This window comes from Phasianus colchicus, chromosome Z (assembly GCF_987193195.1).
Source record: "Phasianus colchicus chromosome Z, bPhaCol1.hap1.1, whole genome shotgun sequence".
NCBI classification, from domain to species: domain Eukaryota; kingdom Metazoa; phylum Chordata; class Aves; order Galliformes; family Phasianidae; genus Phasianus; species Phasianus colchicus.
The window spans coordinates 27,686,300-27,699,832 of record NC_143476.1 but is presented as its reverse complement, the minus strand read 5'-3'; the positions used below and the strand labels follow the sequence as shown (position 1 = coordinate 27,699,832).

The window sequence follows — 13,533 nt, the reverse complement described above, 5'->3', positions numbered from 1 at the left end:
AAAATATCAAAATTCTCAAGCTAGATGAATAAATCTCTCCTGCTTAGTGTGACATACTGACACTGTGGGAAAACATGATTTCCCTTTTTATCTTACATACAAAATAATACTTCTCTCTTCTTCCACTGTGGGAGTAATAAATTGCCCAGGTTTTCAGATTAATTCTTAAAACTCAGGGATTTTTTCCTTATCTGATTGAATTCACAAAGACTAAACTTGAATCAAAAGTTTAAATTTCTGTTTTTAAACATTCTCCCAAAAATAAAATGGACAAAGAGATATAACAACAATCAAAGAAAAGCAGGTATTTTGTTAACACAACAGTTCTGCTTCTGATTAGTAAAATATCACTAGTACATTTGAGTACCTGGACAGATGTGTATTGCCTTCTGAATATTTTTTAGAGGATTGTTTCTCTCATCTTCTAACATGTGACATCCTGCTGCCAATTGATTAACTGCAACATTCACTAGGACATCCTATAAAATAGAAGACGAATAACAGCATTGTAATCTAAATGATCAGGTGAAATTCACTTAAGGATTGCTTAAGAAATTGTAAAATCACAAATTAAGAGTGAGCCAAACCTTTCCATGTCTTAAATCAAGTGCATGTGCAATGTTTCCCGCCACAGCTCCCCCCTGTAAGATTAAAAAAAAAAAAAGAATGGGCTATATGACTAATTCAGCGATTTTACAAAAAATGTAAGGCAAATCTTTTTTTTTTTTTCTCCAATATACATTAACTGGATATACAAAGTGTACACAACATAGTTTGTCTGTAGGAAAGGAAAATACTAAAAATCTCTTGCAAACAATTATGAAGAGACATTCAAGATCTGAACATATCCACAATTTCTTAAAATTTCAGCTACATACAGAAACAGATTTCCATACATTTATTTGTACTTATTTGGAGTATGTATTTGGAGTCTCTATTTGGAGAAGAGCTAATATTAAGTACAAAAGCAGCAAAGAAATAGTGCATAATGCGATAAGTAAAATTGTCTGGACTAAGCAAATTCAAGCCAGATAGAGTCTTTTACCTCAATTTTGCATATATATCTAAAATTTCATATAGATAAATTATTTACATATAGCCTAGCTTTTGCTTATTGGGACATTTCTAGTAAATTTCAAGAAGATAAAGAATCATTACGAAGGATGCAAATAATTGGATATATGATTTGTTTAGTATTGCTCAGAATGTACTTTCTTATACAAAAAATCATATTAACTAGTGAACATACACATACTGAAGCAGTTTTTATTTTCAGTTAAGAAACAACACAGACACTATACTCAGGATGCAAGCAGTTCTTAAAGCAATGCTCTTACTTTTGCCTTCTGTGGTGTATAAAGTGGAATTAGTCGAGACAGAAGAGACCAAAGGGCAGGATTACCAGGGTAACTGCAAAAAGAACAAGTATATCAAGCTTTTTGGTCTAGAAATGTATCTGGTCTTTCATAACTCTTGTAGCCAGCTTCTATGAATACCACATGGATCTTCTTCTATTAGAAAGTTGTAAAGTTGTATTGTAAATAGACATGGCAAATAATTTAAAACAATCAACACAACACTGAAGTTATATCACTGGCTAAAGAAATGAAGTGAATGATATATATATATATATATAGTGTGTAGATACATATATAGACAGATATATATATGTATATACACACACACTATATCTATGTATATATCTAGGCATATGTATGTGTATACAAATATATATATATATGTGTATGTACACACACACACACATATATATGTACATACATATATACACATAGATATTCACAGGAAGAAAAAAGGCAAACTCTAGGACTCAAGGTCTTGTCCTCATAGTGTGAGGAACAAGGAACTTTAAATGCAATTTTGAGAAATGCACTATTTCTGAAAACATGTGGAGGGAAGGTATGATGTGGCTTGCCAAAGGTGTTGAGTAAAATTTCCACTCCCAATAACACATAGGTTACTCAAAACACGTTTAAATATTGGCATTTATCTAACAGAATGAACTGCTTCAGAGGTTGTTAGACATTAAATAAAAGTCCTGAAGATTTTTAAGTTGAAAGCTCTGGAGTGTATGATGAACAGATCTAAGAAGTCACCAATACAAAAACAGAAAAATCCTTAAAAGCCATGAAAATTTTGCCACTTGATCTCATAGATCAGAGACAACAGATTTCTTCCCACTGATTCCAAAATCATGAGGACTTTCATGCTTGATTTTATTTTTACCTTTTTTTAAAATAAGAATGCTGCAAGAAATTTACAAGGAAATCTAGAAAAATAACAAAATACACACCTATGTATTGCTTTGGAGACTTCTCTCTGGATCCCCAGGTTTCTGCCCTGTAGTGCATAAACAGCAGATGCAATAAGGCACCTTTCATAAATTCCATCACTCCCTTTCTCATGCTTCAGTAGCTCCTTTAGGGCTGCTGTTGCAAGCGTAACATCCTGCTTTACCAGTCCTAGTGTGCACAAAGCCTTCAGACTTTCTGTACTAGGTTCCTTTAACGAGCTGTTGAATCAGAGGGAGAAAGGAGACATTATTTTGGAGCACAAAGTAAACTTACATTTAATATTACAATATTTTGAGTCCTCTTTCTTCAACATATCATCCACAGTATGCTGACTTAGCAGCCTACCATTATGGGATTTTGGATCAAGCTTAGAACTGTAAACTTGAGGCCTCAGGATACAGAATACTGCAGTAGTTATATATCATCTTAGAACTCAAACTTATCAATTCAAACTACTTGGAAAGACTTTTAATACATTTGCTGCTCTTCATTAGCAGCCATAAAATAAATGGCAAGGTACAGTGTGTAATGCAGAAACTTGCTTGCTTTCCTTGAACATATCTGCATTTCTAAATCAAATCAGACAATCATTTACACTGTGCCTGTTTCCAACTTTGCCACAGAAACCCAGGAGGAAAAAAAGCCAGAAACAGGGCTGCTGAAAAGAACTGCCCTTTCAATTAGGCTTTTCTGAGAAATTAAATACTGTTTATATCAAAATTTGTTTCAATTTCACGTAGTTTGTATATGATTTCCACCATGTGTTAGTTATATTACCAGAGCCAAGTTACACTATTCCACACACACTTCATTACAAGAGGCAGCTTAACCTTACAACGATAGTATTCTCACATTTATTGGGGAACTACTGGATACAATGAATGACATTTTTCTCCCACTGTCCTATCTTCCCTTTCCTAGCTTTGGGTATCGCTGCAGCTGGCAGCATTCATTTGAGAACACCCCTCAAGAATTAACTGAGAATTAAGTAGAACAGTAGAACATTGCATACTGATGCTTATTCCCTCCACTCACCATTTAAACAGTAATGTCTTTGCGGCATCCACTTTGTTTCGTTTATACTCTAATATTGCCAAGGCAGTCAGGATATGTGTTTTATCTTGTTCAGATTCCGCAACAGACAAGGCTTTCTCATAGGCTAGTGAAAAATAAATAAAGATTCAGAATTGAATTAGGTGGGAAAAGAAAAACCTCATGTTTATAAGGCCTCAGGAAAGGTACCACACCAGTACAAAAGTACTACTGTTTCAGGTTCACTCCATTTTCACACCTGAAATCATATTGTAGAAGACAAAAAAAAAGTTTGACTAAGACCTTAGAAAGCAGCTGTATGCTAGGAAATGTCTGACTTGTAGGAATGTTTATAGCCTACTTAGTTGTACCAAGTGGAAACCAGTCTGGCAAATAGTACTGGGATATCTAGAAAAAGAAATAAAAATAGCTTAAAGATTTCCCTGCATATATTTATGAAATAATATTTGAGACAAGCACACACAACTTTCATTAAAAATAGGGTTATTTCAAATATTGAGCTAGCTGTTGCACTGTGAGTGCTTAGGCTTCTACAGTGACAATTCAGAACACCTATTTGTGAGTCTCCCGTCTCAACAACAGAACATGACAACATAGCACTTACATTAATCACTAAAGCTGAAGTGCTTTGAACATCACATTAATTTCCTACCCAGGAGCAATTTTTCCAGAAAAGCCATTTCATGATAGCAAGGAAAGCTAGAAATAGAAAAAACTTAACAGACAAGAACAAAACTCTCAAAGAAACGTGGCTTTCCTTAGATTTGAATAGTTCTAGCATTTTTATGAATAGATGATGAAAATAGCTACAGAATGTGTACCTACATGTATACTGAAATAATGAAATAATCTGAACTACAGTTACATTGGTTAGATGAACAAATCCAGGTAGCAGTCATCTTAAGAACTGCCTTGTCATACTCTGAATTAGGAATATGCTTACCTTTAATACTTTCTGCTAAGAGTCCTTTCTTGAAGTAGGCTAGTGCTATCCCCACAATGGCATCAAACTCAGTAAGGGGTATTGATGTATAAACCTCAATGGCTTTATCACACTCACCAATGGCACTGTAAAAAAAACAAAAACCATCATTAATATGAAGGATGTAGCAACAGTGCTATGGTTGAGAGAAGATGTCCATACAGTTGAATACTCCGTTTACATGCGAAAACTGTTAGAGACCTACTACTTCACCTGGACTGCCACAAGTCTATGGGGCTGGGTGGAATGCACCCTAGGATGCTGATGGAGCTAGTGGAGGTGGTTGCCAAGCTGCTTTCCATCATCTATAAGCATTCCTGGTCCCAGAGGACTAGAAACTTGCCAATAGAACCCTTCTTGTAGATGGGTCACAAGGAGGATCTGGGGAACAACAGGCTTCTCAGCCTGACCTTGGTGCCAGGAAAAGTTATGGAGCAGACCATCGATTACACAGTACATGTGGGACAACCAGAGGATCAGGCCTAGTCAGCATGGGTTCATGAAAGGCAGGTCCTGCTTGACCAAGCTGATCTCCTTCTGTGACCAAGTCACCACCTGGTGCATGAGGGAAAGGCTGCTGACACGGCCTACCTAGTCTCCCACAGTATTCTACTAGAGAAGCTGGCAGCCTGTGGCTTGGACAGGTACACTCTTTGCTGTGTAAAGAACTGTCTGCAGGGCAGGGCCCATAGAGTGGGGGTAAATGCAGTCATGTCCAGCTTGCAACAGGTCACAAGTGGTGTTCCCCAGGGGTTGGTACTGGGCCCTGACCTGTTCCATATCTTTACTGATGATCTGGATGAGGGCAGTGAGTGCACCTTTGGTAAGTTTTTCAGATGATGCCAAGTTGTCAGGAGATGTCATTCAGCCTTGAGGTAGGAAGGCCCTACAGAACGATCTGAACAGGCTAGATTGCTGGGCTGAGGCCAATGGGATGAAATTCAAAAAGTCCAAGTGCTAGGTCCTGCACTTTGGCCACAACAACCATAGCCAATACTACAGGCTTGGAGCAGAGTGACTGGGAGACTGTGTACAGGAAATGGATCTGGGAGTATTGGTCAATGCTAGGCAGAACATAAGCCAGCAGAGTGTCCCAATGGCCAAGGCCAATGGCACCCTGGTTTGTATAAAAACAGTGTTGCCAGCAGGGTCAGGGAAGTCATCATCCCTCTATTCTCAGCCCTGGTAAGGCTGCATCTCAAGTACTGTGTTCAGTTTAGGATTCCTCACTATAAAATGATACCAAGGTCTTGGAGTGTGTCCAGAGAAGAGCAATGAAGCTGTGAGGGGTCTGGAGCAGCTGAGGAGTCTAATGAGGAGTGGCTTAAGGGAGCTGAGATTGTTCAGTCTGAAGAAGAGGAAGCTCAGAGGAGACCTTATTGCTCTCTACAACTACCTGAAGGGAGGTGAGGTGGGGGTCTGCCCCTTCTCTTATGTAAGTAATGAGAGGACTGGAAGAAATGGCCTCAAGTTGTGCCACAGGACATTTAGGTTGGACATTAGGAAATACTTCTTCTCTGAGAGAGTGGTCAGGTGCTGGAATGGGTTGCCTAGTCCATGGAAGTGTTCAAGAAACATTTAGATGTTGTACTGAGGGACATGGTTCAGTGGGAAATACTGGTGATAAGTGGATGGACGGTCTGAATATCCTTAGAGATCTTTACCAACCTTGGTGATTCTATGATTCTATGACAAGTCTGGCTGCAAAGAATGATGTTTAATAAATTTTCTATCACTAACTTTCACCCCTTAGCCTTAACTAAGTTTTGCACCACTACATTCACTACATCCAAAGTTAGGGGCTCGGATAATATATCAATAGATACTTACCACAGAGATCTGCCATAGTTTTGCATTGCTATATTATATTTCTCAGTATCCTCAGAGTTCTTAAGTAATGCAGCAGCCCTTAAAATGATCACAATTAAGAATAATTAACATATTTTTACATTAATTCTGATAGTAGAATAGGCAAGTTTTTTTATGCAAAAATCTTTTTATGCATAAACACAGAAAACATAAATAGAGTTACTTTTGCGAAGTTTAACGTATTGGCAAACATGCTGTCCAAACATGTATTTTCCTCCATCACCTCCCTCTACCATTTGAAAAGAAGAAAAAAAAAAGTGCGTTGATTATCATAGAGAACAAAACTTTAAAAAGAACAACAGCAACCAAAAAAAACAAATCTCAAAGCATCACTTAACTCCCACACAGTGAACTAGCTGAGTGTACTAGTAAGACACATAGCTGTGGAATGCCTTTACTTCCCCTGTTACTTGTGTTCTGCATTTCCAAACTTGCATAAGAAAATTCCCACGTACTCCTTATAGTAAAATTAGTTGAAATGTACTGTTTAACTGAGAATATAAGGCTTACTGCAGGAAAAGATAAACCTTAAGCTTTTCAGCTGGTGCACAGAAAATGACGACAAGGAGCTTCTGTCAGTAAGCATTTCAGCATGTATAATTTACCTTTCATAAGCATCTTTTGCCTGTCTTTTTAGTTCCAGATAGTCATTCAAGTAACCAAGCATTGTGAAAGCAGATGCATCATCTGGATTTCTTTCTAGAAAATCAGAATTTACAACATCGGAGAACATAATCAGAAGGAGTTGTGAAAAAGCATTAGAAAAACATTGCTACATTGATGCTACAGTGTATGCATATATAAAAAAACACTTTGCCAAGTCCTTCTGTCAATTGCTCACTGGAATCATTTAGACAGGCTGCAAGCAAATAAGGGATACTAAGAATGCAACATGACTTCACGCTAGCTCAAAAATGTTTCAAATCTTACAACAAAGTATTGACACACTGAATTTTAAGTTTTTTGGCTTGTAGTGGTGAGGAATTATGAGGCTTTTTTTTTTTTGGTAATGAAAGATGGAACTGTTCTGTTTGTACTGACTCTAATAAAATACTAGTAGAACCTTACTAGTTTCAATATTACATTAATTAATTTTTAATATTACAGCTTTGAAATGTACATCAACTGCTCTTTCTGATCTATGTTCAGACCAGAAAGAGGAACATAGACCCTTCCTGCAATCTGCATAAGAATGGAGCTTTTAGAGATAAATATCTTTTTACACTTCTCATTTTAAATGCTTGCAACTTATTTTGTAGTTCTTAAAAAAAAAAAAAAAATTAGCAACGGATTACAAGATCAAGGATCTAGTTTAAAGAAAATCCATACCTTCTCTATTCATCTTCTGGGCTAGATATATACAAGCCTACCACAGCATGAAGGCCATACTGACTAGGAACCATGCTCAAGAAAATGTTTTTTCTCTTACTGAAGTTTAATACTACCGTGTGCTTCAGATAGTGAAGGTGGGCAAAATCCAAAACCAGCCTTATGCTCAAACACATGGAACACAGGCAGAAAAGCTAGCATCTATCTGTACCATACATTCAAAGGATGTCTGATATCAGACACCAAGTGGCAGATGTAACAAGGCTCAGCTCCTTTGCTCAGCATCTAAAATGAAGTGTGGTAGAATGACAGAATTCATCCAGTGTGATAACAATAATAATAAATTAATAAAAAAGTCCCTTTACTCTATTTATCTGCTTATTTTAAAACACAAAAGCCTCTCCCCAGACTGACCAAATCAGTCTTTGCCAGCCTAGTACAGACATCACTTATTCAGGTTTGCCAATTCAATGAGGTACTTCAGCTACCTACCTGTGTACTTGCTCATAACCACCTGGGCTGCTGGAATAGCATTCATTTCAACAATGTTGTACAGATACTGCTCAGTATCTCTGTTGCTTTTATCTTGCAGTGTTGAACATACCCAGTGGGCATAGCCTTTTGCTCCCTCAGTCTCAGGAAATAATTAAAAACAAACAAAAAAACATGTAAATTAAGGATCATTAAATCTGCCCAAATCACTGAAATACTTAGAGCTGATAATAATTCTCTGTTTTAAGGCAGAGTCTAGGATAAAAATCTGAAACATAGTTAAGCAGGAGAATAAAACACTAATCTGATATGCCGCAAACACTCAGTCCTTTAGGCAGAAAGAATTCTCACATAATCATATCACCGATGGCACTTGTGCAAGAATGACAAATGAGAAAAGAGAATATAAAGTCTTCCACTTCCTTAGAATCCAGGATTACAACAGTTTCCTTGCTCTTTCCTGTTTATGTCTTCAGTTCATGCCTTTGTCTAATTCTGTGGAACATCACAATGTTTTTTTTCCACAACTTATGAAGAAAACTTCTTTGTCTATTGGGACTAAAGCATTCAATAAAATGGGTGCCTGCTATTCAGTGTCAGCATAGGCCCAAAAAAGCAACAATGAATTCAGGCAATCTCATCTGGAAAAGGAGCCTAGCTGTTCCATTGTTGAAGACACAACTGTTCTTTAAAAATTATATAAATAGAGAGAATAAACATTCAGTATCTATTTGTTATACTTACATGCATACTAAGTTCAGTTGTGTGTCTGAAGAGATCCATAGCATCATAGCTGCCTACCGCCTCTGCAACAAGAGCCTTCAGAGAACCAAAAGTTGTTACAGTCAGGTACTTCAAAATTCACGATGTTGAGAAGAAACTCAACACAGTTTACTTTCAGCCACACCCTAGGTATTTAACATGAAAATATTTTATTTTCTTATGCTGTGAAAAAAACTCCACCCCACTCACATGAGATCCCACCTATAGCACTGTATTCAAATTTGGGTCCCCTAGCAAATGAAGGGTATGGACCTGCTGGAGTGAGTGCAAAGACAGGCCACAAGGATGCTCAGAGGGCTGCTACTCTTCTCCTGTGAAGGAAGGCTGAGAGAGTTGGGGCTGTTCAGCCCCATGAACAGCTTATAGTAGCCTTTCAGTACCTAAGCTGGGGCTACTGAAACACTGGGGAGAGACTTACTACAACAGAATGTTATGGCAGGATAAGGAGAAATGGCTTTATATAGAAGAGGAAAGATTCAGATTAGATATCAGGAGGAAATTCTTTATTTAGAAAGCACTGAGGCCCTGGCACGGCTGCCCAGAGAAGGTATGTGTGCCCCATTCCTGGAGGTACTTAAGGCCAGGTTGAAGTACTGCGTCCAAGTCTGGAGCCCCCAGTACAAGAAAGACAGGGAACTGTTGGAGAGGGTGCAGAGGAGGGCCACAAAGATGATCAGGGGACTGGAGCATCTCCCCTATGAGGACAGGCTGAAGGAGCTGGGCTTGTTCAGCCTGGAGAAAAGAAGGCTGCAGGGTGACCTCACTGCAGCCTTTCAGTACCTACAGGGAGCCTACAAAGAGGAGGGGAGTCAACTCTTTGAAAAGGTGAGTGACAGCAGGACAAGGGGAAATAGTTTTAAGTGGAGGGAAGGAAGATTTAGGTTGGACATCAGGGGGAAATTCTTTACAGAGGGAGTGGTGAGGTACTGGAACAGGCTGCCCAGAGAGGTTGTGGATGCCCCGTCCCTGGTTCAAGGCCAGATTGGATGGGGCCCTGGGCAGCCTGGTCTAGCATTAGGTGGAAAGGTTGGTGGCCCTGCGTGTGGCAGGGGGGTTGGAGATTCATGATCCTTGAGGTCCCTTCCCACCCTGGCAATTCTGTGATTCTGTGGATGGGGCCCAGTGCAGCCTGATCTAGCAGGTGGCAACCCTGCTCACAGCAGGAGGCTAGATCTGGGGTGGTTTTATGCTCCATTCCAACCCAAGCTATTCTATGGTTCTAAGAATAAATCAAATACTTTAAAAGCAGAATAAGTAGTCTCTGTATTATTGCAATTTGAAATTCAGGAACTTTTGCTGCTACTTCATATTTCTCAGTACAAAGACATAAGATGGGAACTGAGTTTTGACACACAATGGCACTAGTCCTTATTTAGAATCCAGCTTCATTCAGATATTATTAGCAGATCAACAGCATGGGATCATGGGGTGCACCTATAGCAATCACAAACATGAGTCACAAGGATTTTGTGATATTCACAGATTGCCTAAGTACCAGTGGGAGCCTATCCAGCCCTCAGTGGTAGGTGGAGAAAGCAATCTCTCAGGAAGTAAGAGCTGAATTTGTACCAGGTAAATTAAAGACTTACTGTTTTTAACAGTAAGTTAGAAGAGAGGGGAGCTGAGAAGAGAGTTAGGAGTGCCATTTAATGAACTAGTCATACAGCAAAAACGGAAATAGCTGCCACCTTTTGAAGATAGTACTTTAAGAGCACTAGATAACGAGCTCCGGAAAACAATAGTGATTGTTTTTTAATAGCTAGTTTCTTATACAACTGACAACTACATCAGTCACAAAAACATTTACATAAAGATAACTGCTGAATATAGATTCCTCTATACACTACTGTGTTGTTTCATCCACCCGCAGGGGAAGTAGCAGCTCCCTCTACTCCTACAGGTACATGCGTAAGTATCAATTAAGGAGGAAGTCCAAATCCTCTTTTTCTCTAACAAAGCACAGTTTGATATTTTTTCACATCTTACCTGCCCAATCCAACACATTAGGTAAGAAGGTTCCAGAGACTGGGCTACTTTGAAGGCTTCATGAGCTTGCTGTAGAACCAAAGACAACATGGCTATCAAACTGTCTTGCAAACACTTTTAATATACACAGGTATTGTCATGCAGTAGTACTGGAAGAGCTTTTCATGAATGAAATTAAGTCCTTACTAGTTCTGTGTCATACAGAATAACTTGCTACCCAGAAAAATAGAGCAGTTTAGACTTCTTAAAAATAAAAATAATTGTAAAAACTATTTAAAAGATCAAAATTTCCCCTCCCTTCCAAAAAACACTTCTCAACTAGATTAACTGTTCTGTTGTTTTGAGGAAGAAGCTAGATTAACTGCTAGAACAATTAATATTTTAAATTTAGATACCTGGAGGATATAGATTTTGAAATTTACATTTCTTTCATGTAAATGGTTTGAAAATTATTAAGCTGATTACTGTACATGAATCCTGAAGGAAAGACATGACTGTATATTTCAGAATTCCTTCCTCAATGTGGCACAAGGAGAAAGAGTCCTAGCATTATTACTCTTAGCAGCAAGGAATTTGTAATACCTTTTACTAAAAATAATTCTCAGTCTCACCATCCCATTTCATAAATTAAATAAAATTGCCAAAATTCTGACCAGCAAATAGGATAGCATGTAGTTTTAGCCGCAAGAAAACTCTGAACTTCACTTAACAGTTACTCTAATTTTCCTCCAGAGAGACTCTGAAAGTTCTGAAGAATCGTGGCAATTTATATGACATACTGATAAAGTAGCTACCTGCAGGAACTTCAAAATCTTAGTTTGTGACTAAAGGAGTTCTTGGGTCAAATTTGGTGTGCATTCATTTGATTCAGTCCTTCTCCATCCTTACAAACTGCTTTTATTCCATCTAGTCATTTGGAGAGCAACTTCAGCAATTAACCCAAAGTTCACTTAACTATATCCAGTCTAGAACAAACACTTAATGAGCGTAGCTTTCATTCAAAGAAATATTTTTCTTGAATTTGAGAGAGATACTCTTCACTGTTTGCTCACACTCCTACAACCACATATTTCCTTAAGAAACTGGAAAGGGAAACTGTATTTAAGGAATGGGAAAGAATTACCTCAATGTTTCCAGTTGCAAGATACAAAACCCCCAGGTTGGTCCAGGCAACAACATTCTGAAGAGAACAAATAAAACCTACGTATTATTGCTGTATTTTCAAAGAATAACACTGCATCAAGGGAAGAAAAGTTTAAAATGCCCACTTGGAACAGATGGTAGCTGCCTACAGCACTTACGATTTCCTCAGCTTGAACAGATTTGATGAACGAATGTTGAGCAAGAGCATAATTCCCAATAGCTAGGGGGACAAAAAAAGGGAAAATGAAGAGAAAGCTAGATCTAACTGAATTTTGTAAACAGCATTAGTCACACACTGCCTTCTAATGTAGAATATTATGTAGCTAGGGATCTCACTGACGACTTACCACTACAGGAAGCAACCACACCAAGTGCATTCCAATAAAGGTGATTTTTGCTGTCAAGCCTCACAGCTTTTTTGAGACACTGGAAGAAAATCGAATGCAAATTATATCAATAGAATAGCAAAAGTTAAGACATTATGTGATAGCTTATTCAGACGTAGGCTTTATGAGAGACAGAAGCTAAGCAGACAAGCATCAAGGTAGATTTTAAAGAACACAACAGAATAATAGGCAATACCTGTAAAGACTTCTCTAGTAGTTCACTGATCTCATTTTTGTCAGTGCCCTCTGCTGTGAGGTGCTCGGCTTGTCGATAATAATTTATTCCAAGATCACACCATATGTTAGGCAAAGGAATCAATTTTAAAGCTCTGCCATAACACCTACAGAAACATGAATCACAGAAGTATTATCCCAAGCCTTTCCACATGAAAAACAGATAGCTGAAAAATGCTCAAAAGTGCTTAAAAACCCAAGCCATCAAACATGCATATATACAAACAAAACCAGGCAAGAATGGAAACCCAGAGACAACTGAATAATTTTCAGTTAGACAGTTATCTTTACAGAATCCATCCTGGTCTGCATTATCCATCACTTATGAAATGATAGATGTGTAATCTATCAAAGTGATGTCAGGTGCAATATGAATGCTTTAATTGTAACAAACATCAGCCATCTCTAAAGTTAATCAGACTTCCCTAGGAAATATTTGACTACACACAATGGTTAAGATTTACTAAGCAGCAGCATTTTCAGCCCACCTTAGCTTACTCATCTAGCAGCACAGAAGGTGCTATGAGGAAACTACAAATATTTTTTTATCATAAGATTCCAGGCCTACGAAAAAGGAATTCCCTCTTCCAAAATAATTTACATCACATATGTGGAGCTCAAATTAATGACAGTTTTATAAGAAATAATTACAGTCACAAAGCTTACGGTTTTATCTTGGACATTAGCAGTCCTAGGAGAATTGGGTAACAAACACCGCAACCACTTAATTTAAAGTTAAATAAATGATTGAATAACAGGCACAATACAGCCACACTCTGGAGGCAGAAGGAAGCACCGAAAATAGCAGGTGGTAGATGATGCACTGAGAGCCACTGTGGTGACCCAGGGAGCATTCCATGAAATAAGCGATTTGGAAGAATCATGAGAATTTGCTTTTTCTTTAGTCTTCACTAAATATGCATGTGTCAGAAGATCATCATGTATTTTATTTTCTAAAATTAAC

At 38.0% G+C, this 13,533-nt stretch overlaps 1 protein-coding gene across 4 annotated transcripts in view; it reads right to left on the bottom strand.

Moving 5' to 3' along the window:
- SKIC3 (SKI3 subunit of superkiller complex) overlaps positions 1–13,533 on the bottom strand; it is a 55,632-nt gene that overhangs the window by 13,814 nt on the left and 28,285 nt on the right. For all 4 annotated transcript variants that reach the window (XM_090130711.1, XM_031605290.2, XM_090130710.1 and 1 more), the window contains 15 exons: positions 12,532–12,676; positions 12,297–12,375; positions 12,108–12,169; positions 11,930–11,986; positions 10,807–10,875; positions 8,782–8,856; positions 8,038–8,179; positions 6,822–6,915; positions 6,178–6,255; positions 4,309–4,433; positions 3,348–3,471; positions 2,312–2,530; positions 1,338–1,410; positions 588–641; positions 368–479 (listed from right to left, as the gene is read on the bottom strand). In XM_090130711.1, coding sequence (XP_089986837.1) covers positions 368–479; positions 588–641; positions 1,338–1,410; positions 2,312–2,530; positions 3,348–3,471; positions 4,309–4,433; positions 6,178–6,255; positions 6,822–6,915; positions 8,038–8,179; positions 8,782–8,856; positions 10,807–10,875; positions 11,930–11,986; positions 12,108–12,169; positions 12,297–12,375; positions 12,532–12,676 — 1,508 coding nt within the window. The remainder of the gene's footprint in view (positions 1–367; positions 480–587; positions 642–1,337; positions 1,411–2,311; positions 2,531–3,347; positions 3,472–4,308; positions 4,434–6,177; positions 6,256–6,821; positions 6,916–8,037; positions 8,180–8,781; positions 8,857–10,806; positions 10,876–11,929; positions 11,987–12,107; positions 12,170–12,296; positions 12,376–12,531; positions 12,677–13,533) is intronic.